This window comes from Podarcis melisellensis (genome assembly GCF_964234715.1).
Source record: "Podarcis melisellensis genome assembly, chromosome: 2".
Taxonomy (NCBI): Eukaryota; Metazoa; Chordata; class Lepidosauria; order Squamata; family Lacertidae; genus Podarcis; species Podarcis melisellensis.
This window is the reverse complement of record NC_138529.1, coordinates 115,969,542-115,995,465: the sequence shown is the minus strand read 5'-3', so window position 1 is coordinate 115,995,465 and position 25,924 is coordinate 115,969,542. Positions and strand designations below refer to the sequence as shown.

The 25,924-nt window shown below is 45.6% G+C and overlaps 1 protein-coding gene across 2 annotated transcripts; it reads left to right on the top strand.

The window, feature by feature from the left end:
* The first annotated feature begins 603 nt into the window (after positions 1–603).
* LOC309364467 (uncharacterized protein) lies at positions 604–24,294 on the top strand. Of its 2 annotated transcripts, XM_081901801.1 has the most exons (10): positions 604–846; positions 8,704–8,753; positions 11,628–12,184; positions 13,529–13,646; positions 15,102–15,184; positions 16,340–16,466; positions 17,885–17,980; positions 18,477–18,635; positions 19,096–19,224; positions 22,020–24,294. In XM_081901801.1, exons 3-10 carry the CDS (start codon positions 11,807–11,809, stop codon positions 23,186–23,188), a joined length of 2,259 nt encoding a protein of 752 aa, XP_081757927.1. In that variant the 5' UTR covers positions 604–846; positions 8,704–8,753; positions 11,628–11,806; the 3' UTR covers positions 23,189–24,294. The 2 variants fall into 2 exon arrangements, with proteins under 2 accessions (XP_081757927.1, XP_081757928.1); XM_081901802.1 differs by lacking the exon at positions 8,704–8,753.
* Positions 24,295–25,924: the final 1,630 nt, after the last annotated feature.

The window sequence follows — 25,924 nt, the reverse complement described above, 5'->3', positions numbered from 1 at the left end:
CAGAAGGTTTAACCCCCTAGAATCTCCAAGTGCTGCTAGTAAAGGCTTCCTGCCTGAAACCTTGAAGTGCTGCTGCCGTTCAGTGTAGGCAATGCTGAGCGAGACAGACCCAGTTTTCCGACTCCGTAGGAAGCTGATTCCTGCGTTCACTTTGCAGGCAGAAAATGCCAGGCAACATCTCAAACTGGGAAGCTCCCAGCTACTAAGAGCTTGGGGAATTTTGAAGATTCTCTGCCCTGGGGCTGGATGGACTAGTGGTCTGACTCTGGCACAAACTGCTTCCCCCATTCCCAATTCCAACATGTGTTTCACTGCCTTTTGCTAACTCCTCAGCTTGCAATCTCCTGCTCTTCTCCCCCAAATGCCCCTTTTCTGCCCCCCAGCCAAATGCACCTTCTACTTACAGGCTCCCCCCAAGAAACAAATTGCAACCAGCCTGCAGAGGGTTCAGCAGCTCAGCTGGGCAGAGGAGGAAGGTCCTCCACTTTGGACAGCACCCCCCTCCTGTGGCCCTCCATTTCCTGCCTCTCTAGGAACGAGAGCTCTGTCCCTTTAACCATTCCAGAGCCAAAGTGTGCTTGTGTGCCTCTCCTTTCTCTTGGCTGTTTGGGTTGTTTGATAGCAATTTGGGTATTAAAATGCATGCAGAGGGGCTGGGGGTTCGTGGCCTCTGCTGTTGCATCCGTTTCTTTCCTTAACCAGGAGGAGGTGGCTGGTCAGAAGGAGGGAAGAATGAGGGGTCCAGATGGAGGAAGAAGGGAAGAAAGGAGGAGAGAAGCCCAGCTGAATCCTCCAGGGGGATTTGAAGCGGTCTCCCAGCCAGATCGGATTCTTAGAGGAGTTTGGGTGAGTAAACCTCAAAGTGCAGCCTGGGTAGCTCACTTGGTCAGAGCCCGGTGCTGATAATGCCAAGGTTGCAGGTTCGAGCCCCCCTCTTGGGCAAAAGATTCCTGCACTGCAAGGGGGTTGAGATAGATATATAATATTTATTCCAAATTTTAAAAGTTACCCAAAAAAAGTAAGAACAATACCAAATACAAAGAAGAAGGAAAAAAGAAAAAAAATACAACAACAACAGATAAACAAAAAAGAATAAAGATACATTCTCTTAATAAAAAAGGAGGGGGGAAAAAGAAGAAAAAAAATATTAAACCTTTATATGACTTTTTTCCTTTACTTCTTTCCATGACCTCCTCACACCTCCCAATTTTGTATTCTAGTTCAAATCATTGTTTCAGCACATCCTTCCAACCTAATTTTCATTTAAGTAATTTAATTTAATATATTAAATTTTAACGTCCTCTCTTTCGCCAATTTCATCAACTCATTCTACTTAATCCATTATATCATTTCTACCAAAACCACCTAACTTTCTTTTGCAACATCTTCCTAGCATTCCTTAATTTTACAATATTTTTTAAGATACAGTGGTGCCCCGCAAGACGAATGCCTCGCAAGACGAAAAACCCGCAAGACGAAAGGGTTTTTCGGTTTTTGCGACGCTTCGCTAGACGATTTTCCCTATGGGCTTGCATCGCAAGACGAAAGCCCATAGGGAAATCTCGGGGACCTTTTTTTAAATGCTGGCGGTGGGGAGCAAAGCCTTTTCCCCCCCTCCGGACTTCAGAAGAAGTCCAGGAAGGCCGGCGGGGGCGAAAGGCTTTGCTCCCCACCGCCAGCATTTTAAAAGCGGTCCGGGATAGCAGGGAAGCGCTTCCCGCTATCCCGGACGGCTTTTGAAGGCAGGCAGGGGGGGCAAAGACTTTTGCCCCCCGGCCGCCTTGGGAAGAGGCCTCCCCCCGCCGCCCTGCTTCGGCCGCCTTGGGAAGAGGCCTCCCCCCGCCGCCCTGCTTCGGAACGATGTCCCGAAGCTGGGCGGCGGGGCGGGAAAGCCTTCCGCCGCCGCCCGGCTTCGGGGCATCGTCCCGATGCCGGGCGGTGGGGCGAGAAAGCCTCGTCCCGAAGCCGGGCGGCGGGGCGGGAAAGCCTCCCCCCGCCGCCCGGCATCAGAACGATGTCCCGAAGCCCGGCGGCGGGGCGGGAAAGCCTCCCCCCGCCGCCCGGCATCAGAACGATGTCCCGAAGCCCGGCGGCGGGGCCGCGAAGCCTGGGCGCGCTGGCAACTCTCCACAAGGAGCGCTCCCGCTCCTTGCGGAGAGGTCCGCGAAGCCTGTCCTGGACCTCTTCTGAAGGCAGGTGGCGGGGCAAAAGTCTTTGTCCCCCCTGCCTGCCTTCCCAGGGGCTTTTAAATCGCCCCGGACAGCGGAGAAGTCCTCCGCTGTCCCGGGCGATTTTAAAATGCTGCCCGCCAGAAGAGGTCGGGGGAAGGCGGTTTCCATAGGAACGCATTAATTGATTTTCAATGCATTCCTATGGAAAACCGTGCATCGCAAGACGAAAAACTCGCAAGACGAAGAGACTTGCGGAACGAATTAATTTCGTCTTGCGAGGCACCACTGTATACTTTAAATTTTTTCCAATCTTCTTCCACCGACTCTTCCCCTTGGTCCCGGATTCTGCCAGTCATCTCAGCCAATTCCAAATAGTTCAGCTGGCCGGGACTGATGGGTGTTGGAGTCTAATAAAAATCTGGAAGGCCACAAGATTTCACCACCAGCACCTCTGGGGTATAAAAATGTAGGGGGAAACTGTGGTGTTCCCCTAGTAGTTGCAGGACTTCCTGTATGGCCAATGGGCCAGGGATGATGGGAGATGGAGTCCATCAACATCAGGAGGGACACAGGTTATAGAACTGTAGAGTTTTGAAGGGACCCTGAGGGTCATCTAGTCTAACCCTCTGCAATGCAGAAATATTTTGCCGAACGTGGGGTTTGAACCCACAACCCTGAGATGAAGGCTTTCATTCTCTGCCAACGGTTTCTCCACCTCTGGTGTGTAGGGAGGGCAGCCTTCAGCCCCCCCATCTGCACTATACATTTAGAGCTATATCATGTCACTTTAAGGGACGCGGGTGGCGCTGTGGGTTAAACCACAGAGCCTAGGACTTGCCGATCAGAAGCTCCCGTTGCTCGGTCCCTGCTCCTGCCAACCTAGCAGTTCGAAAGCACGTCAAAGTGCAAGTAGATAAATAGGTACCACTCTGGCGGGAAGGTAAACGGCGTTTCCATACGCTGCTCTGGTTCGCCAGAAGCGGCTTAGTCATGCTGGCCACATGACCCAGAAGCTGTACGCAGGCACCCTCGGCCAATAAAATGAGACGAGCGCCGCAACCCCAGAGTCGGCCACGACTGGACCCAATGGTCAGGGGTCCCTTTACCTTTACCTTTTACATGTCACTTTAAACAGCCACGGCTTCCCTCAAAGGATCCTGGGAACTGTAATCTGTTAAGGGTGCTGAGAGTTGTTAGGAGATTCCTATTTCCTCTCACAGAACTAAACTTCCCAAAGTCCTGATCAGAATCCCGCCTGTAAGATCATTCAGCGTTCTGGGAGAAATAAGCAGAGCCTTCTTGCTGGTAGCTCCACTCTTACAAAACAACCTCCAAAGTAATACGCATATGATCCTATCAGTATAGACCAGACTTTTTGTCCCTCCAAGTGTTGCTGAACTGCATCTCCCATCAGCACCAGCCAATATGGCCTGTAGTCGAGGCTGATGGGAGTTGTAGTCCAACAACAGCCAGTGGGTCAAAGGTTTTGCCCACCCTGGGTACAAGCTTTTAAATGGACTTTGAATACCCACATATTGAAGGCAGCTTTTTCTTTAAAAACAACAACACATAAGTAGTGCTGCTGTTGATTTGAAAATTGTTTTTAGACTGCTTTATATTATTTTAGACTTTATATTATTTCTATTTTATATTCTGTTATTTATCTTCATATTATTTATATTCTTTTATTTTTAAAAAATAATTTATTTTTAGATTTTCCACCATGATAACACAAACCGCAAAGCAAGATGACACACAAAAACAGAAAAGGAAAAAGAAAAAAGAAGAAAGGGGGGGAAAGGGGGGAACAATAAACAAATAGACAATAATAACAAACTTAATTCTTCACAAATCGAACCTTTTAAACATCTTGGTTGACTTCCTCAAATCCCTCCCTTCTGAGTTTCCTTGCAATTAAAAGTAACAGCTTTCCAATATCATTATTAAACTAAAACAAATTCCAATTAAAGTCCATCTTATTCACTTTTCTTAACATTCTGAATCCCACTTATTTAATTATAACTTAATTTAATCCTAGGCCTATTTGTTTCTTTCAAGTAATTTCTAGTTTTTTATATTACAATATTTATTCAAATAGTCCTTGAATTTCCTCCAGTCCTCTTGAAAAATTATTTATATTCTTTTAGGCTATTTATATTAGGACCATTTATATTATTTTAGGCTGCTGTTTTAAGTTCCGCTTTTATATCACACAACACTTCTGTGGCTTCACGCTGTGGAATGGCAGATACGGTAAATTTGCTAAATATCTTAAATGTGCTTTGGTGGTTTCCTGCAAGCTCCCTTGGGTGGGCTTTGCCCTAAAATGCAACCTAGAATATATTATCATCATCATCATAATCATTACTACTACTATTATTAAGATTGACCAGGGTTTAGTGCTGGACTTTGCCCAGCATGACACTGAGTTCAATTTTCTGCTCAACCATAAAGTTACCTGCCTAGACTTGGGCTAGTCACTTTTTATAGTCCTCAGTTTTTTCATAGAATTGTTATTGGGAATAGAATTTGCAGAGTAAGGGACACCTGCAACATTGCCCAGAACTCCTTAGAGCAGGGGTGATGGAACCAAGATGTAGCTGGACTACAGCTCCCATAATCCATGACTATTGGCCTTGCTGTCTGGGACTGATGTGAGTTGGAGTCCCACATACACCTGGAGGTGACAGAAGCGTGATGGGGTTTTACAGTCCATGTATAAAGGCTCCCAAACTATTTGAATTCTTTAACTTCCTCAGCTCATAGATATGCCTTTGTAAAGGCAAGATTCAACACCTTCCCATCGAACGTGCTGAGAAATAGATTCTCCAATGGACAGATATTGCTCTTATGTGATTGTAATTGTGGGGCACCGGAATCGTTGCATCACATAATTCTTGATTGTGCTTTTCACTTATCGGCCAGGAGCAAGTTTCTGGCTCAATATCTTAAGGGAATTGCCGATGATACGACTGAAGCCAAACTGAGATATCTATTAAATGATGATGACCCCCTAAGATCACTCATAGTTGCCAGATTCTTGATCAGCGTCCTATCCCTAAAGAAGAGAAACGGACTCCTGTGTGGCTCGGATAATCCCTTTAAACCATGATCTATGTTTTAGGATGTAATTAGATGATATCACCATTGATGTCTTCTATTAATTTATGAGCAGAGGGCGATGTTTATGCTACAAATTTGTTGTAATGTATGATGTTGGTCTTTTGTTTTTGTTTTGCTTTGGTTCTTGTCTGTTTTTTTGTAAGTTTTGGCGGTTTTAAATTTGGAGGTTCAAGTACATTATGGTGATATGGGAAACTGTCGTGTGACGGGCCAATGGCCGTAATAAAGATCAATCAATCAATCCATGTATAAAGGATAAAGGGGACCCCTGACCATTCGGTCCAGTCGTGACCGACTCTGGGGTTACGGTGCTCATCTTGCTTTATTGGCCTAGGGAGCCGGAGTACAGCTTCCGGGTCATGTGGCCAGCAGGACTAAGCCGCTTCTGGCGAACCAGAGCAGCGCACGGAAATGCCATTCACCTTCCCACCAGAGTGGTACCTATTTATCTACTTGCACTTATCATGCTTTTGAACTGCTAGGTTGGCAGGAGCAGGGACCGAGCAACGGGAGCTCACCCCGTCGCGGGGATTCAAACCGCTGACCTTCTGATCGGCAAAGTCCTAGGCTCTGTGGTTTAACCCACAGCGCCACCCGCGCCACTAGTCCGTGTATACTTAGACATTTATTTATTAACAATTAATTGCATTTTGACTCCACCCTTCCCGATGGGCGGCTCTTCGCTTTACGTTTATCTTCACAGTAACCCTGTGGGGTAGGCTGGGTTGAGAAGTAATCTGGTGCAATGTACAGGGGTCGTTAACTGCTTTGAGAATAAATAATAGATTTTGGGTACAATATCGAGTACGATGCGTGGGTGAGATGGTGGAACAAGAGTCTAAAATTTACAGCATGTGCCACCTTGAAAGATAATATAATGAAAATGATGTACCGTTGGTACTTGACACCTACGAAATTGGCAAAAACGTATAGGATGAGTAGTAAATTATGTTGGAAATGTGATAAAAATCGCCATCCTTCTCTTTACATGTGGTGATCATGTGAGAAAACAAAATCATTTTGGGAACTGATTTACAACGAATTGAAAAAGATGCTTAAATATACCTTTCCCAAAAAGTCAGCAGCTTTTTTTTGCTGGGCTTGATGGGAGAGGAAATTGAAAGAGCGGATCAAAGATTATTTATGTATGCAACGACTGCTGCTAGAACTTTGTTTGCCCAAAAATGGAAAGTACAGGAATTACCAATGGTGGAGGAGTGGCAGGCAAGAATGATGGATTACTCGGAACTAGTAAAATTAACCTGCAGGATCCGTAACCAGGTGGAAGCAAAATTCCAATGAGATTGGAGTAAATTCATGGACTGTATAAATAATAACTGTAGAAATCTGAAGACCACAAGCAGGACTGAAAGAAATCTTACGACGTGGACTTGACAAAATAAGAAGAAACTGCGTGAAGTAGACAGAAATAGGAAAACCTGTGGGAGGGACGGAGGGAGGGAAGTCACGGCTCGGCAGAGTGATGGATAAGGAAGTGTGTGGACGACTGTTGAAATTTATTGTACTTTGTTTGTTTAAAATGGAAAATCAATAAAAAAGCAGGGGGGCTGGAGAGAATAATAAACTATTCTGTCCTTTGATACCTGAGGTGCATGGCTTTATATATTGTTTCAGTGGTTTCCAAAGGGAGAGAATGGCACGGGTGTCAGGAAGATGCAAGGCCTATCAATATTCCACGTTGGACTTCCAATCTACTCAATTGCATTTTCTTTCCATTTCTGCTATTTTCTTTCACGCACTATTAAACCAACTTTCTACTTTTTTTTCTGTTACACATTCTGTTACGCTCAGGGTGGGGTGAGGGGTGAGGGACGGTGTTGGGAAAAGGAAGTGTGTGGGGGTATGTATGAATATTTTTAAAGATTGTATGAAATTTTTGCTTGTTTGGTTGGCCTCGGTCATTTTCTCCTACCAATAGGGAACCTATGTAAGGACTCTATATGGGCTCTTGGATGTCCCATAAGGGTATATCCGTAATATGTATGTATAAATGTATTAATGTTGGGGGGGGGGGAAATCTGCGTTGGGAAGAAGCCGTGCTTTTACGTAGCTGCTTTGTTTTATACTGCCTGGATATCCTCAGGTGATATTATAAGGTAGCTGTGTTTTATGTTATGAATCAAGCACAGCTAGGAGTTCTTTTGTTTCCCAGTGTATTTCTTATCAGTAAAATATTTGGTGTAATGCAAGGAAATGTTTATTTTGAAAGTGAAGCTCAGGGGGCGGGTCATCTACAAACAACAGGTCCCCACGATTCTCCCTCCCCCCCAATTTTTTTTATTGATTTTCACAAAATTATAAACAAACAAACAAACAAACAAACAAACATAAATCATAATCTTATTAAAACTAATCTTATTAACATTGTTAAGTGACTTCCTCGTATCCCCCTAGTTGAATTTCAATGTACAGTGGTACCTCGGGTTAAGTACTTAATTCGTTCTGGAGGTCTGTACTTAACCTGAAACTGTTCTTTACCTGAAGCACCACTTTAGCTAATGGGGCCTCCTGCAGCTGCCGCGCCGCTGGAGCCCAATTTCTGTTCTTATCCTGAAGCAAAGTTCTTAACCTGAAGCACTATTTCTGGTTTAGCAGAGTGTGTAACCTGAAGCTTATGTAACCCAAGGTACCACTGTATATCATTTTAATGGTTTTCCAAATCCAAATCCTTATATAATTAACTTAATCACTTAACGTGTTTCTTTCTTATTCATTCAGCGTTAAACACATTAATCCATCATTTTACATATTTAAATCCTAAGCCTATCTGGCTATTGCAAGCTTTTTCCAATTAATTTAACTTAACGTATTTAACTAAATAGTCATTAAATTTCATCCATTCTTCCTGGTACTCCTCCTCCTTCTGGTCACAGACTTTTCCGGTCAGGTCGGGCTTTGAAAGCTCTTTATGGCTCTGTGGCTTTTAAAGCATCTTTGAAACACATCCTTCCCTCTGAAAGAATTCTGGGCCCTGTAGTTTTACCCCGGGCGGAGCCACAATTCCCAGCAAACTACAGCTCCCAGAATTCTTTGAGAGGAAAACAGCAATTTGGTATCTGCTTTAAAGGGACAGTGTGCCTGCCCTGTCTTTCTGCATGGTGTGTTTGCAGAAAAACAGAGCTGGCCTTTAGAGTACCCAGATGTGCATGTGTGTGTGTGTGCGCGCGCATGCATGCATGCATCAGACCAGCCCTCAAAGTGTTGTGATGTGTTTGCTTGTCTGTGTGTGTATTGCCTTTGCAATACATCTGAAATGCTTCTCTAAGGGTTAAGCTGACCGAGTCTCTATTCCTAGGATACCTTTGAGGAAGGAGGGTTGTAAACTGCTTTAAGTCACTTCCTGCTTTTCATATCTCTCTCTCTCTCTCCCCAAAAAACCCTCCCCCAGCCACTGTGGGTAAGATCCAGGCTGTGATGTCCATGGCTGGAGGTGATCTGGTGAGTTTCTTGCAAAAGTGTGCATGGGTAGATTAAAGAGAGCGGGGCAGGGGAGATTTGCAGCATGAGAGTTGTCATGAAACTCAAGGGGGTGTCCAATAATTTGCCACATTTGATCCCTTTCTCTCCCCCCCCTTCTTCCTCCTCCTCCCCAGCTGGGGCAGATGGAGGCAAGCTTGGCCTTTTAATTTGGAGGGTGGGGTGGGATTTTGGGGAGACCCCCCCCAAAAAAAAAGAAAAAAGGGGGGAAGGCAGTTTTCAATTGTGAGAGTGTAGAAAGGGGAGGGGCAAGGAAAACACACACCGGTTTGACCCCCAAGGCAAGGAGGGCAGCCGCTGAGGTCACTTTCCCTATCCATCTGGCATTGAAAAAACGAATAAACGGGAGATTGCAGAGCTGCGGAAAGGTTCAGAAAAAGTTGTCCAAAATGATCAAGGGGGTTGGAGCATATGATGAAAAGGTTGCAGTGTTTTGTGGAGGGGAGGTTGTTTATAGAGGAAAGGGAAAGTAAGAGGGGGCATGTCAGATTATGCAGGGTGTCTCACAAAAAGTGGGTCACAAAAAGTTTTCCTTCCCTCCCTCGTAATTCTAGAATTTTAGGATGCTAATGAAGCCGGGACAAGAAAAAGGAAGGACTAGTTTTGCACACTCGTTCTGTGCCTCATGGAAGCAGCCCCCCCAGGTGCTTTGCGAGTGGAATATAAATGTTAAATAATTATCTGTACCGGTGGGACTCTCAAATACTTACATGGGCAAAACAGCTCCCAAGAGGTCGGGAGCAGCAGGCCGCGGTGGGGCGGGGACCCCAAATTTTGCATGAGCAGAAAAATATACAGTGGTACCTCGGGTTACATATGCTTCAGGTTACATACGCTTCAGGTTACAGACTCCGCTAACCCAGAAATAGTACTTCGGGTTAAGAGCTTTGCTTCAGGATGAGAACAGAAATCGTGGGCGGCGGCAGCGGGAGGCCCCATTAGCTAGTGTTGCTTCAGGTTAAGAACAGTTTCAGGTTAAGAACGGACCTCCGGAACAAATTAAGTACTTAACCCGAGGTACCACTGTACTTAGGGGGGTGAAATTAAGGGAACGCCCCAATTAATTCAAGGGTTACTGAGGCCTCTCGGTGGTTGTGGTGAAAAGGAAGGGAAAACTGGGAGGGAGGAATGGAATGGAAAATTCTGAGAAAGGGCACGGACTGGCTTGCATCGCACACTGCATTGCTTTTGAACAGGTCCTGATAATACAAGAAAGAAGATTCCACCTAAACATTAGGAAGAACTTCCTGACAGTAAGAGCTGTTCGACAGTGGAATTTGCTGCCAAGGAGTGTGGTGGAGTCTCCTTCTTTGGAGGCCTTTAAGCAGAGGCTTGACAACCATATGTCAGGAGTGCTCTGATGGTCTTTCTTGCTTGGCAGGGGGTTGGACTCAATGGGCCTTGTGGTCTCTTCCAACTCTATGATTCTATGATACTAATAGCAACAAGAACAAATTGCCAAACTCTTCTCTGCTAACTGTCCAGTAAATTCATTTGCGACCTGCGGTAGCCTGCCTTTTTAATTATTTGTTTGTTCAATTTTAATAATACAATATAATACCTGTCTTGCACCAGTTTTCAGAACCAGGGAGGCATAGTAAGTTGACCACAACATAAAAAGCAAAACGTAATCATTTTTTCCCTAGGATTAGGGAAGAAGATGGTCTTCAGTAGGAAACAAGAGACGATGCCTGTCTAATATTTGAGAGGAGGGAAATCCACAATATAATTATAATTATAATTATTAAAATTTTATTATTTATACCCCACCCATCTGGCTGGTTTTCCCCAGCCACTCTGTGAGGCTCCCAGCAGAATATTAAAAACACAATAAAACATCAGACATTAAAAACTTCCCTAAACAGGGCTGCCTTCAGATGTCTTCTAAGTCAGATAGTTGCATATTTCCTTGACATATGATGGGAGGGAGTTCCATAGGGTGGGCGCCACTACCAAGAAGGCCCTCTGCCTGGTTACCTCACTTCTCGCAAGGAGGGAACCGCCAGAAGGCCCTCGGAGCTGGACCTCAGTGTCCGGGCTGAACGATGGGGCTGGAGACGTTCCTTCAGGTATACTAAAGGCCCAATATCACAGTATTGTGCAGGATGGACCTCCTGATAGGACGGTATTTGCAGGATTCCCCCTCCTGCAGAGTGCAGTGCAAAGTTGGGTATATAAGGAGTGAGACGGTATAGGGTTAGGGTTAGGGTTAGGCCCAAAGCAGCACCTTGAACTTAGCTCAGCAGTTGACTAGAAGCCAGTATTGCCAATGAGTTGCAGCCTAGTCTTGTGTGTGTTTCCTCAGAAGTAGGCATGCATGTGGCTATAGCTTTAGGCAAAACAGAAGTTCTTACCTCACCTTTTAAAAATAATTATCCCAAGTGTATAGGTCTCCTCCCAGCCAGTGTTTTGCCAGAGGGATTCAAGCACATGAGAGAAAATTAGGTTATGTGCAGTTAAGGTGTTCCCTCCGTTGCAATAAAATGCACTTAAAGAAAGAAATCGACTTTTTGCGGTTAAGAATGTGACAGGAAAATGCACTGTACAGTATTTTGCCGCAGGGATTCTACTGCATGCTGGAAATTTAGGTTTTAGAGTGGCTGGGGCTGCCTTAGCTGGATGGGTGGGGTATAAATAGTAAAATTTTTATTATTATTCCTTCTCTGTTCCAGCAAACCTGCTTTTTCAAAAACACCCACATTTTGCAGTTAGGAAAGTGACAGTGAAACTCATGGAAAAGTGGGACGAATGAATGACTGATGGGAAGATACTTAAACACCCTTCTTGTTTTTCTCTGTTCTTCTCATCCTTGGCTTTTCTCTCCCTTTCCTGTAGGGATGAGACCCAATGGCTTTCTCGAACCCTTCAGTTTTGCCTTTCTGATGTGATGTGACGGCCTCATTTGGCAGTGTGGCAGAACAGCAGCCTGCAGACTTTTGCGGGCCCACGACGTAGCACCCGACCTCCTCCTGCTCCCCTCCAAATTCTGCCTTTCCCCCAAGAAACGAGAGAGGATGAGAGCGGAACAAGGAGACCCGTTGGCTGTCGGTCTTCAGTTGGAGGCCGCACTGGAGCACCAAGTGGAGACAGAAGACTCGCAAGACGTGGTCGGTCCCAAAGCAGGGGCCGTGGACCCGTCTGCCGCCCAGGCTGGGAGCAGTAGAGGATGCTGGGAAAGAAATGGAGCAGCGGTTGTCCCGAGTGAGGAGGATGTGATTCCCTTAGACGCTCCTCTGCATCGGATGCTGAATTCGACTCGGCCCACAAAGGAACAACCCCTAGCTGAAGAAATGCAGAGCTTTGTGGCAAGGTTGAGTGACGGAGAGGCTTGTATCTCAACCACTGGCCTGGCTAAAGATTTCCTCATGAAGAAGCAAGAAGAGGATGATCAGGTGAGCAAGTTGCATCCTGGTATTTTCCCAAGTGATTATCTGGTGGGTAACAAGTAGTGCATTTTTTTCTTTAAAAAAATGTTTAGGGGTACTCTCATTTTGACTCAAGAAAACCAACATTTTATAGTTCACATCGGGGAAAATAAATACTTTAAAAAAATAAAATAGTTTCTTCTCCCGTTAGATTCACAAAATGTTTAGGGGTATGTGTACCCTGTGTCCTCCCAGAAAAAAAGCACTGGTAATATGCTGGTCATCTAAGTTGGTCGATTCTCAAATGTTTCACTGCGGCAGGATTCTCCACTGTTAAGCAAAACAGTGTAAAACAGTGGTCAAATATTTTAAAATGCTTTTCTGAAAGTGCTTATTACAGTGGTGCCTCGCAAGACGAAAAGAATCTGTTCCGCGAGTCTCTTCGTCTTGCGGTTTTTTCGTCTTGCGAAGCAAGCCCATTAGCGGCGTAGCGGATTAGCGCTATTAGCGGCTTAGCGGATCAGCTGATAAGCGGCTGAGCGGATCAGCTGATTAGCGGCTTAGCGGATCAGCTGTTAAGCGGCTTAGCGGGCTTAGCGGATCAGCTGTTAAGCAGCTTAGCGGCTTAGTGGATCAGCTGTTAAGCGGCTTAGCTGATCAGCTGATAAGCGGCTTAGCGGATCAGCTGATAAGCGGCTTAGCGGCTTAGCAGATCAGCTGATAAGCGGCTTAGCGGCTTGGGGAAAAGGGGGGGGGAGGGAAAAAAACCCGCAGGAACTCGCACGACATTTTCATCTTGCAAAGCAAGCCCATAGGAAATTCGTTTTGCGAAGCGCCTCCAAAACGGAAAACCCTTTCATCTAGCGGGTTTTCCGTCTTGTGAGGCATTCGTCTTGCGGGGCACCACTGTACTGCTAGTGGTAGCAAATGGCTGATTTTTTAAAAACTAACTTTTATTTTTAGATCAATTTTGTTCTGAATTTAACAGTATTACAAACCACTGGTTTAGGGTGAACAATTAATGAAAGTGGTGGGAAGGAAGGGAATTGGTTATTGGGAAGCCAGCCCAGGGCAGGAACGTTTGAAAGCAGAAAACTTAAGGCTTTGAGAAAGTTTGCTGCTAGTTTCCTGATCTCACTCTCTGTTTCCTGATCACCAACTTCAGAGAGATCCTTTTGGGGCATCTCACAATCCTTTGTGTTACTTTGGGTGGTGCCACAGAGAAGGCCCTGCATGCCCAATATATGTGTCACTGATGGCAGTTGTTTCAGGAGCTGGGCCCCCGTTGGAGTCAGGCTTATGTGTGAAGAGCTGATCCCTTTTATTTTCCTGACCTTGGGGGGGGGGTCCTTCTCTTTGTTTTGTGTGCAGGTGGCATTCATGGACGTGTCCGCTGACTCACCCCAGGCAGGGGCTCCATCAGACATTTTGCAGAGGCCCCTGTTCAGAGTGATGGCGCAGGAAAATGATGGCGACACAGATTTTCCTGGTAAGGATTTCTGGTGCTTGAAGGTCCCTATGGATCACCTATATATTTTGGAAGGTTGGACCAACCTTCCCAGAATGTATTCTTTCTGTCGCTTGAGGCTCCTGCTCTTAAATAAGATGTTAATTTAACCATCATAGTGTCATCTTTTATAGCTCCTTGTGTTGCTGTTTTACGGAATTCAATATACGATTCAGCAGCAACAATATAAGGGTTTTGTTACCTTTATCTTTATCTTACCCCGTAATTCAAGAGTCTAGTCACTATTTTAAAAACCTTAAACCTGTGGCAGTGAATACAAAAAATGCGGTTAACATTTGTCCTGCAGACCAGTATGTTTTTCCAATTCTCATTTGATGGGTGAGTGCTAACAATTGTCCTTGCAACCCAAATTTTTTAGTTATCCTTGCTTCTGGAAGCCTTCCAGTTCAAGCACGATGGACTGGAAAGCGATACCTACCTTTGTTCTTTTAATGGAAAATCCTTAACAAAACATTGAGCATTAGCACAGAGGAGAGAGACCTTGTGTTAATCCAGAAGAGTAAGCCTAGTTTTTTCATTGGGATCATCCCAGCCATTTTGTTCTGGTAAAATGAGCCATTAATTGTTGCTTTGAGTGCCACACCTCATTCCAGGCGAAAGATATAGTTTAGTGATTGAATTAGAGTAAATGGAGTATGTTGTTACGTAGTGTACGTAAGAATACGTTTTTATGTTGTGAACCGTCCCATAATCTTCGGATGAAAGGCAGTACACAAATTATTATTTGATTACATTTTATTAAGTTGCAGCGTTTTTAACATACACAGTCAAAACAAAATTTCATCTTTTCTCTTACTTTTATCAGCTTCTCACCCCATTTTCCATGAAGTTGTTGCTTCTCCCCTTCTGCACTTTTATCATCTATCTATTAAATCATAACTACAGTATAATAATCTAATTAGGTACTTCTGTAGCTCATAGCTCAAATCCTGCTAGCAAGTTCATCATACTATAATATTTCTTTATAATAGTCTGAAAAGGCATCCATTCTTCCTTAAAACAGCACTAGATTCTCTTAATTTTGCCGGTTCTGTATAGTCTATTATCCTACAAATTGAATAAATAATTCTAACAATTTTTGTGCACTCAAAACAGGTTTGCAGCTTATCAAAGTATATTTTGTGTCTTTCTTTCTTTCTTTCTTTCTTTCTTTCTTTCTTTCTTTCTTTCTTTCTTTCTTTCTTTCTTTCTTTCTTTCTTTCTTTCTTTCTTCCTACCTTCCTTCCTTCCTTCCTTCCTTCCTTCCTTCCTTCCTTCCTTCCTCCCTTCCTCCCTTCCTCCCTTCCTTCTTTACATTTCTCAACACGTTTTAGAGTTATTTCTTATCTAGCACACCATTAATGACAGGAGTTGAGTGCCACATTTTAAATGTGTTGAGAGGGTAACTGTCTTGTCATCGTGTTGTCTGCTTTGCAGGTGGAGAACTGTTTGCTGAAATAAGTCATGGCTCATCTTCATTTTGTGCTGGGATAGAAACAGATGCTATGGATTCCGATCAGGTTAGGCAAAGACCCTCAAAGGGACTTCCTTTTGTTTCACACACACACACACACCCTGGAGGGCCACATTTGGCCCTTGAGTCTTAGGTTCCCCCAGTGCTTTTTTTCTAGGGGTACGCAGGGGTATGCATGCCCCTAAACTTTCTGTGAATCTAACAGGAGAAGAAACTAAAAAAAATTAAATTTTTAGTTTCTTCTCTAGCATGGCGAATCATCAGTTCCGCCGCTAACCCCGATGGCGGCTTCATTTCCTTTCCCGGTGTTTCCTGAGTCTCAGACAGAAGCGGGTGTTTAATGTGTGAAGCAGTGTGGAATATGGATGTGTGGTGTTTTACTGATGAAAGTTTGGCCTCGTTGAGAGGCAGTATTTCAATATGAGTAATGCATGTTCTTTGTACTTTTGTCCATTTAGTGTCTTTATTCCGCCCCCCCCCAATTCAAACTATAAAATGGCGCTTTTCTTGAGTCAAAATGAGACAACCCGTAAACATTTTTTTTTAAGAAAAAATATCATTTGAATGATAATAGTAGTAACATCAAAAATCCCAACTATAAACGAGTGGCAATCCAAACTATTTGATTATTTAGAATTGGCAAAAATGACACAGAAAATAAGAAATCAAAAAGATATAAAGTTTAACAAAGAATGGAATAAATTTATGACATACATGGAAACAGAGGTAAAAAATCTAAAAATCACAGTAGGTGTGACGTAACACTTGTGATGTAAAGAGTTTTTTGAGGAAAAGAAACTGCAGATAAAAAATCATATAATATATTCTGAAACCGAGATGAAGGGAAGTCAATCAGTGTCGTGTGTTATTTAGTAAATGTAAGTTAATTTGTTGGTATCTTATGTTAGGAGATGTTTTTTCTTTTGTTTTCGTTATTATTATTTCTCTTTTTTATGTAGTTCTTTTTTGTGTGTATGTGTTATGTATGTTTCTTTTGTTTGTTTTAATGTTTGATGTAGCAAAACGAATTAAAATCAATAAAAAAGATAATAGTAGGAATAAAATAAAATTAATATAAGGGGGGGGAAGCAAAAAAGAAAAAAATAGCGCTGGGTTCCCCAATCCTGGGATACAGGAAGTGGAAGGTTTTCCACCTTGCTCTTTGTGAGAATGACTTCCCGCCATCCCAACTTCCTTCCAGGGGCCTGTGACCTTTGAGGAAGTGGCTGTGCATTTCACGGAGGGGGAGTGGGGCCTGCTGGACCCAGACCAGAGAGCCCTCTACAGGGACGTCATGGTGGAGAACTATGGGAACGTCGCCTCTCTGGGTAAGGATCCCTTGGCTCTTTGGTGGAGGGACACTGAGGAAGGACCTGCAGCCCCTGTGGCAGAGAATCGGGCCTTGCATGCAGAAGGTCCCAGGTTCAGTTCTGGGCTGCGAATGTTCCCTGCCTGAAACCCTTAAAGGCTGCTGCTGCTGGTCAATGTAGGCGGTGTTGAAACAGGTGGACCAGTGGTCTGGCTTGGGACAAAGCATCTTCTTATAATTCTATCACATCTCTGGGTGAAGTCATCTCAAATATGTCAGCTGGATAGCTCAGTTGGTTAGAGCTGAGAGCCAGTGTGGTGTAGTGGTTAAGAGCAGTAGACTCGTAATCTGGTGAACCGGGTTCGCGTCTCCGCTCCTCCACATGCAGCTGCTGGGTGACCTTGGGCCAGTCACACTTCTCTGAAGACTTTCAGCCCCCCTCACCTCACAGAGTGTTTGTTGTGGGGGAGGAAGGGAAAGGAGAATGTGAGCCGTTTTGAGACTCCTTCGGGTAGTGAAAAAGCAGGATATCAAATCCAAACTGTTCTTCTTACTTCAATCCCCGTATGGGACAGCTGCATATTCCTGCCTTGTAAGGGGGTTGAATTAGATGATCCTCAGGGTCCCTTCCAACTCTGATTCTATTTTGAGCCATTCTAGGCCTAGGACTTGCTGATCAGAAGGTCGGTGGTTCGAATCCCCATGACGGGGTGAGCTCCCGTTGCTCAGTCCCTGCTCCTGCCAACCTAGCAGTTTGAAAGCACATCCAAGTGCAAGTAGAAAAATAGGTACCGCTCCGGCAGGAAGGTAAACGGTGTTTCCGTGCGCTGCTCTGGTTCGCCAGAAGCAGCTTAGTCATGCTGGCCACATGACCCGGAAGCTGTACGCCGGCTCCCTCCGCCAATAAAGCAAGATGAGCGCTGCAACCCAAGAGTTGGTCACGACTGGACCTAACTGGTCAGGGGTCCCTTTACCTTTACCTTTATGTTGAGACATAAGGAAGGGCCACAGCTCACTGGTAGAGGCAGACAGGACATCCCAGCTTCAATCCCCAATATCTTGAGAGGCGTCCAAACCTACAGAGAACAGATGGACACACCACTTTCTAAAATAAGTAGCAGATCATTGACCGATCTCTCTAACCCTCAAGGTGAGGAACTTCCTGGCCTGCAGAACCTGCAAGACCCTCAAACTCCCATCTTCCCTGATTGCTGCCGATGCTGGCTGCAGTGTGGATGGGAACTGGAGTGCAAGAAAATCTGAAAGCCTGCAGCAGATTCACCCTCAATCCCTCAGTTAGAAGATCTCTCCTTCCCAAATATTGTGCTGGAGCGGCTGTGGCCAGGATAGTTTCAGAGTGGCTGGTTTGAAGTTCCTCAAGAAAGCCAGAAATAATAGTTTTGGTGTGTGTGATGGGCTTTTTTCATTCTTCTCCAGAAGGACCTCCGGTTCCTAAACCTGATCTCATCTCCTGGTTGGAAGAAAAGGAAGAGATATTTGACCAGAGCTCTGAAGAAGGAGAACAACCAACAGGTAGATCCTTAATTGCAGCATTTGGGACCTTTTAGGGGGGCAGGTGGGGCTTGTCAACCTGGGAACGTAGCCCATCTAGGAGAAGGAAACTCTGACCCTCCCTGGTTTTTGCTGTCAAGGATTGACTTAGCATGTCTTCCAAACCCAGGGCTCGTGATTAAGCTCCTTCCCTTGGTCATAGTTCATGGTTCCTGAGGAACAAGGTTATGTCCTTAGGTAGGAGAGAGCTTTACCACGAGGCCCAGTTTGGAGGCCACACTGAGCCAAACCATGGCTGAGCTCTGGACAGCAAAACGCATCTAGGAGGAGCAAAGCCAAAAGCAGCTGTGAGGTCCTTTTCAGGAGCTTCTCCAAACCGAGTTTTGGCCTGGCCTGTTGTGTGAACTAGGCCACCGTCTGATTCGTGAGGCATCTCCCCAGGGTTTGGGGGGGGGGGGAAATCTCATGGTTTAAGGTGCCACTTTCTCCTTACGATCTTCTTGGTCTCCTATTTCAGTGGCCGATCTCTGGGGGAGCGAACACAGCGAGGGACTGGCTGAAGTGGCTCCGAAAGAGAGTGAGATGGAAGAGGCGAAAGAAAGCATTGGAAATGGAAGAGTTGCTGAGACACCTGAGGGAAATCAGCCGAGCGAGACGTGGCAGAAGGAATCAGCTGGTAGATTTACTTATTTAAAGATTCATATCCTGGTTTTGTGGGACGCGGGTGGCACTGTGGGTAAAACCTCAGCACCTAGGACTTGTCGATCGCATGGTCGGCGGTTCGAATCCCTGCGGCGGGGTGCGCTCCCGTCGTTCGGTCCCAGCGCCTGCCAACCTAGCAGTTCGAAAGCACCCCTGGGTGCAAGTAGATAAATAGGGACCGCTTACCAGCGGGAAGGTAAACGGCGTTCCGTGTGCTGCGCTGGCTTGCCAGATGCAGCTTCGTCACGCTGGCCACGTGACCCAGAAGTGTCTGCGGACAGCGCTGGCTCCCGGCCTATAGAGTGAGATGAGCGCACAACCCTAGAGTCTGGCAAGACTGGCCCAAACGGGCAGGGGTACCTTTACCTTTTTATCCTGGTTTTCTGTCCAATTCAGACAGAAATTGATCTGTTCTCCCCTCCCCCTCGCCACAGATAGCGCGACTGGGACCTCCCTCAGCATAGAGGACTCTCAAGAGGAAGACCTTTTGTCGGGAGAGCCACTCGAGGCACAGCCAGGAGGATCCCAAGAAGGCATTTCTTTTGTGGCTGAAGCTGCAGAGAGTGAGTGTCCGCTACGAGCCAGGATGGGGGCCCACCAGATGCGGCCACATCTGTACCAGACAACCGAAGCAGTCTTATACCATTTTAAACAAGCCATGTTTCTTTTCTCTTTTTGAAATAACTTTTATTTGGTTTCAAAAAATAGAAACTTATAACAAAATCAGTTAAAAGTCCATATAAAGAGATTGCCCCAAATCTCAAGATTTCCCCCCCCCCCATCCCCTCCATGGGTCCTAAGGTCAATATTTACAACTGGATATCAATCCGTTATCCACATTTTTTTATCGGTCCAATTGCCCATAGTCTTCGTTACCTTACAAGTGAGGTTAAAATCTTGCTAATGTTTTCATCTTCTTACAATGGTCTCCTGAATAAATTATAATCCCCCCCATTCTTTTTCTAAAGTTCTTGTCCTCTTGGTTCCTAAAGCTTTGCAGTTAATTTTGCCATTTCAGCATAGTCCCATCAACTTGGTTTGCCATTCTTCCCTGTTTGGGATTGTTTCTTCTTTCCATCTGGGAAGCCATGTTCGTTAAGGGTGCTGAGAGTTATTAAGAAGAACAACCCTTCTCATCAAAGAGATACAACAACAACAACAACAACAACAACAACAATAATAATAATTTATTATTTGTACCCCGCCCATCTGGCTGGGTTTCCCCAGCCACTCTGGGCGGCTTCCAACAAAGATGAAAGATACACTAAAATGTCACATATTAAAAACTTCCCTGAACAGGGCTGCCTTCAGATGTCTTCTGAATGTCCCTCAGTTCGTCCCTGAGTTTGATAGGAAGAGGGATTGACTGTTAAGCCATGCTGGGAGTGACGGTTCTGAGAGGAGAGCAGGGCTCTCCCCACAGTTCTTAATAAACTACACTTCCCAAGATTCTTTGGGGGAGGCCATGATGGTTTCTACAGAAACTCTCACCCACCGCCTCCGGTATTCATCCAGGCAAGCAGGTGGTAACATCAGAGTTCAAGGAGGGTGCAAAGTAGGGTTGGTCGGGGGTGTTGCCTGTAAGGTAACTGGGGGGGGGGGGGCTTGGGAGGGGCATTTAGCACCAAGGCATGAGGCACCCACTGATGGGTTTGGGTAGCAATGACATGGAGCCAGTGGTGTAGCGTGGGTTGTCAGCACCCGGGGCAAGGCAAGTAATTTGCGCCCCCTAACCCGTGGATTTGTGCCCCCTAACCCATGGATTTGCGCCCCCTAACCTGTGGATTTGTGCCCCCTAACCCTAACCCCCAGATGTTGCGCCCGGCGCGGCCGGCCCCCCCTGCACCCCCCACGCTACGCCACTGCATGGAGCTGTCCCCATCTGACCCCAGATGTGTTTTGGTGGTTAGAATGGCAGGCTGGGACCTGGGACTCCAGAGTCCAAATCTGCACTCGGCCAGGAAGCTCACTGGGGTGACTTTGGGCCAGTCACTTTCTCTCGGCCTAATTTACCTCACAGAGTTGTTGTGGGATAAAGTAGAGTTTGGGGGGGGGCCAGGTATAGCACTTGGAACACCTTGGAGGAAAGGAAAGGATATAAATTTAATAACAATACAGTGGTCCCTCAGGTTAAGTACTTAATTCGTTCTGGAGGTCCGTTCTTAACCTGAAACTGTTCTTAACCTGAAGCACCACTTTAGCTAATGGGGCCTCCTGCTGCCACCATGCGATTTCTGTTCTTATCCTGAAGCAAAGTTCTTAACCCGAGGTACTATTTCTGGGTTAGCGGAGTCTGTAATCTGAAGCGTATGTAACCTGAAGTGTATGTAATCCGAGGTACCACTGTAGAGTGGTACCTCTGGAAGCAACCACGATCCGTTCCAGAGCCCCGTTCACATCCTGGGTAGAACGTAACGCGACTATGTGTGCGCGGGTCGCGTTTCGCCGCTTCCGCGCATGCGCGTGACCTCATTTTGAGTGTCTGCATGAGTGGCAAAACCCAGAAGTAACGCGTTCCATTACTTCTGGGTCACCGTGGAGCGTAACCTGAAAACATTCAACCTGAAGCATATTGGCAGGGGGTTGGACTGGATGACCCTTGGGGTCCCAACTCTACAGTTCTATGATTCCTGTAAGCAGGGAGTCTTTCCCAGCCCTGCACAGAGATGTCAGGATTTGAGCCTGGGACTTTCTGCATGCAAAGCGGGTCGTCTTATCACCAATCTGTGGTCTTTCCCCCTTTTTATTATAATTTTTCTTAAATTTCTGTTTTACATTTTAGAATATTCACTTAAACAACCTTAAAACATCAGTGACTTCTGTTCCTCTCTTTCCATGGTTCATATTGCACAACATAAATCCCTGCATATTTTATATAAACTAAACCATTCAGTATTCCATTATAACATCCACCAAAACCTATTTACACTGTTGAATTTATCTTAATGCTGCCCACATTTTCAGATATACACAATTTTCCTCCATATATCCAATAAACATTTTCCAATCATCTTTAAATGTATGTTCTTGTTCTCTTCTTCTATATGTTAGGTCCACAAGCTGTGCATATTCCATCAGTTTCAGTTGGCATTCTTCTTTAGTTGGGACTTTGCTTGTTTTCTATTTGGGGGCTAACAGAACACGAGCCGCAGTAGTGGCATAAATAAATAACCTTCCCAGGTGTCAAAAAGATTGTGGTCTCTTCCCTTAAAGATGCCAAAGGGATCTACAGGCAAAAGAACCATTTTCCAGCTCTTTGTTCTTCGCAGAAATAGACTTGGTGCGATTTCACAGAGTTTGAATCTTTTATATTTCCTTCACTTTTGTATTGATCTCTCTCTCTCTCCCTCTCTACTAGGTGATGGCTGGGAGAGCGAGAGTGAATGGGAGCCATATGGAGTGTTGTCAGACGATACAGAGGATGAAGATAATGTTGGGGATCAAGGAGGACTAGAGCAAAACGGGGACGACCAAACAGAAGAAGACTGGCGGGATAAACCCAATTGCCAGGGCAGCGACTTCAACGGGTTGCCGGCTCCGGCGAAAGTTTACAAAGGCAAAAGAAAAAACCAGTGCAAGGTTTGCGGGAAGAGCTTCACGCGCAAGGCGAGCCTTAAGGTTCATCAGAGAATCCACACGGGGGAGAAGCCCTACAAGTGCACAGTCTGCAGCAAAGGCTTTTGCGACAAAACCAGCTTTCTTAGACATCAGAGAATCCACACGGGCGAGAAGCCGTACAAATGCCCCGAGTGCGGGAAGAGCTTTAACCGGACCACAAATCTGATTACGCATCAAAAGACTCACGTGGAGACCAGGGAGAAGACGTTCCACTGCTCGAGCTGCAGCAAGAGCTTTTACAACAAGTACAGCCTCAAGACTCACTGGCGCAGCCACACGGGGGAAAAGCCCTACAAGTGCTCCAGCTGCAGCAAGAGTTTCTGCGACAAGTCGAACCTGGAGGCCCACTGGCGCGTGCACACGGGCGAGAGGCCCTTCGAGTGCACGGAATGCGGGAAGAGCTTCAGCGACCGCAGGACCCTCCTCCGACATCAGAGAATCCACACCGGGGAGAAGCCCTACAAATGCACGGAGTGCGGGAAGAGCTTCAACGACCTGGCCACGCTGCTCCGGCACCAGAAGATCCACACAGGCGAGAAGCCCTATCGGTGCACCGAGTGCGGGAAGAGCTTCAACCAGAGCTCTCACCTCATCCGCCACCAGAACACGCACGACGCCCAGCGCCACAAAGGCCGGTCGCGCAAGGCCAAGGCTGCGGTCGGAGCCAACATCTTTTTGGACATCACTCAGAGCTTCACTCCAGAGAGCATCGGCTTCACGCAAGAGAACTACTACGGCTACGCTCACCCTGCGGAAACGTTTCACTGGCCCATTACGTCTTACGCACCCTCGGCAGAGGCCGGAGAAGGAGGGGTGCCCAACCTGTGGACAATCGAGGAGACTTCCGTCGGAGACCAAGCCATCCTAGTCATGAAAGAATTAACCGAGGACAGGACCTTGACGCTGTGAAGGATGCTCAGAGCAGGGGAGGAGCTTCATCCAGGCCTACGGCCATCGAGTAAGATTGTCCGGTCACGCAAGAAAGCCATGCTTTAGACATTCTTGAAAAGAAGCATGTTTGAAAGCAGAGATGTAGTGATCCAAGATCTGACTGGCAGAAGCTCCGTTTGGATCTTTAGGCAAAGGATCTTCAGAAAGGGAGATCCAGCTCTGCAGGGAAGATTCCTCGCATTTCACAGCTATGCCCACTTCCTGCTTGACTTAGAGGAGAGATCTATAATTATTGAACAGAGAACAGGGATTCTCAAAGATTACATTTTTGGGGTGTATGCCTTCAAAACATAAAGGGAAAAGAGGCAGAACATTAAAAATAATGCTGTTTTGGTTCCGAGCCAGTTGTTGTTCTCTTCAGCTTCCAAAATCGATTGTGATTCTGTACTCTCTCGGACTAGATGGAAGCAAAACGACTGAATGAGATTCAGCAACTGGCTATGGCAGAATGAATGACAATCAGAGTGGTCTGTAAAAAAAACACCCCGCTTTTGTCCTCCCCCATATTTTGAAAGATGGACATTATTTAACTGGTTTGGGGGGGAATTTGGACACCCATTGTGCTCGTTCTGACTCACATCAAATTTTAAAGAGGGTGTTTTAAAAGGGGTTTGTTCCCTCTTGGTATCAGTTTGCTTAAAAATTTTAGACTCTTACATTTTGTAAACCGGATCGTATAGATTTGCTCTAGCAGAGATCTAAAAGTGGAAGGGTATCATCAGAAAGGTTTGTCGTTTTCCACACTTCTAACATAGTTAAAAAGGGATTATTTTCCAAAACGATATTTCCGGAAACGTGTGGGTTGGGGTTTGCACCGCATTGGGGGAGTCGCACAATGTTGGGCAGCAGGGCAGTACACCGTATTTGGGTTTGTTTGACGGCTGAAGAAAGTCACAGTTATAGAATCACAAAACTAGATAGTACATCACCTGAACTGGGAATCTTCAAGCCTGCAATGCGAAGCATGCGAAAAGGCACTCTGCTTAACCGTTAGCAGCTGATTTGTGAGATTGAGACATAGGTTAACAGGTTCTGCTGAAATCTGGCAAAAATAAAATAAATTACTGAGAACAGGTTCCTATTAATTGCAGACACCCCCTTGCAAATGGTGCTACTGGTGCTACAATTCCCATAATCCCTGAGCGCTGGCCATGCTTGCTGGAGCTGATGGGAACTAGAGTCTAAGAATAAGCGATATAGCTGCATCATGAATATCTGAGGGAGCTTACCTTATTCCCGAATGTACTGGCATGTGTGGGTTTTAGTTTTTTGTATTAGCAACCTCTGCCACGAGAGTTCAGCATGCTGCAGCGCTTTTATTTTCCTTGGTCTCCGTGGGGGCTCTTGAAAAAAACCATACAAATGTTTTTATATAGGCTGCAATCCTATGCAAAATAGCAAGGGAGTAAAACCCCCTTGAAATCAGAAGGCCTTACTTCCAAGTAAACACGTTTTAAGACTGCACCGAGATCAGCCTTGTGTTTTAACAGCTCGCTTGGTCGCCACAGGCGAGCAGGAATTCCATGCAGGCGAGTGAGTGGTCTCAGGCCAGTTCTCCTGTACCAGCCTTGTTGGACTCCATTCTAGCCTTAAAGGAAGGAAATTCCTCTTCATAACAGCACAGGAGGCAAATGGTAGAAGATGGACAGACCCTCCTTCCCCACATCAACCAGTATGCTTAATAGAAAGCAGGGTTGTTGTTGTGGTTGTGGTTGTGGTTGTGGTTGGTGTTGTTTTGTTTCCCAGCCTGCTCAGTGGCTGGTCGTGAAGAGGACTTGTGGGCAAATGACTTCTATGAGCTTACTTACAAGGCTGGCTTAGATTCTTGGCTTGGTCAGAGGACCAGCCCCCCCAAATCCATAATTTGGGGAGAAAAGAATCTTTCACAGAGGCAAAACAGTCTCGCCTCCACACAAGTCCCAAATAAATGTTAATAAAGGAAGCAGCTCTTGATCAGTAAGCAATTGTGGTTGGTTGGTTGGTATGGTTTTAAAAGCAAATATTATGGGCTATTCTGAGACTAAATCAAAGGTATGGGATGATGGATGCCGCAACCTTTCACTCCAACAGGTATGCTAACACTTTTGAGTACCGTATATTTTGCACCATAACACTCGCTTTTTTCCTCCTAGAAAGTAAGGGGAAATGTCTGTGTGTGTTATGGAGGGTATGCCTACGGGTGGCATGCCTACGGATTTTCCTCCTCTAAAAACTACGTGTGTGTTATGGTCGAGTGCGTGTTATAGAGCGAAAAATACGGTACTTTTAAGCCTGCAAGGCTGAAATCGCTTCTCGGACTGCAGCGAGACTTCGCTTCTGCATAAAGGTGCAAAACAGTTGTGCTGTCATTTGTAATGTAGACTAGAGAGCAACAATATTAGTGGGGAACTGGGTTTTAGTGGGTGCACGGGATGTTTTGTGAACAGTACGGAGGGTCGGGTAAGCACGCTGGACCGTCTCTGTGGGGTATATTACCTTCCACGAATGTGTTATGCTAAGCTTTTTTGAATATTGAGAGGTTAAATTTTATAAATCGCCAATAAAAGCATCCTGTAATTCAAAGAAAATTGCTATAGTGCATGGCGTTTCTCAGAGTTTCATAGCAGTAGCTCATCTACAGGGATGATTAAGGTACAGGGGGGTGTTATATGAAAATCATTTCATTTCTTTAATCATCCTGGACATGTCAAAGCT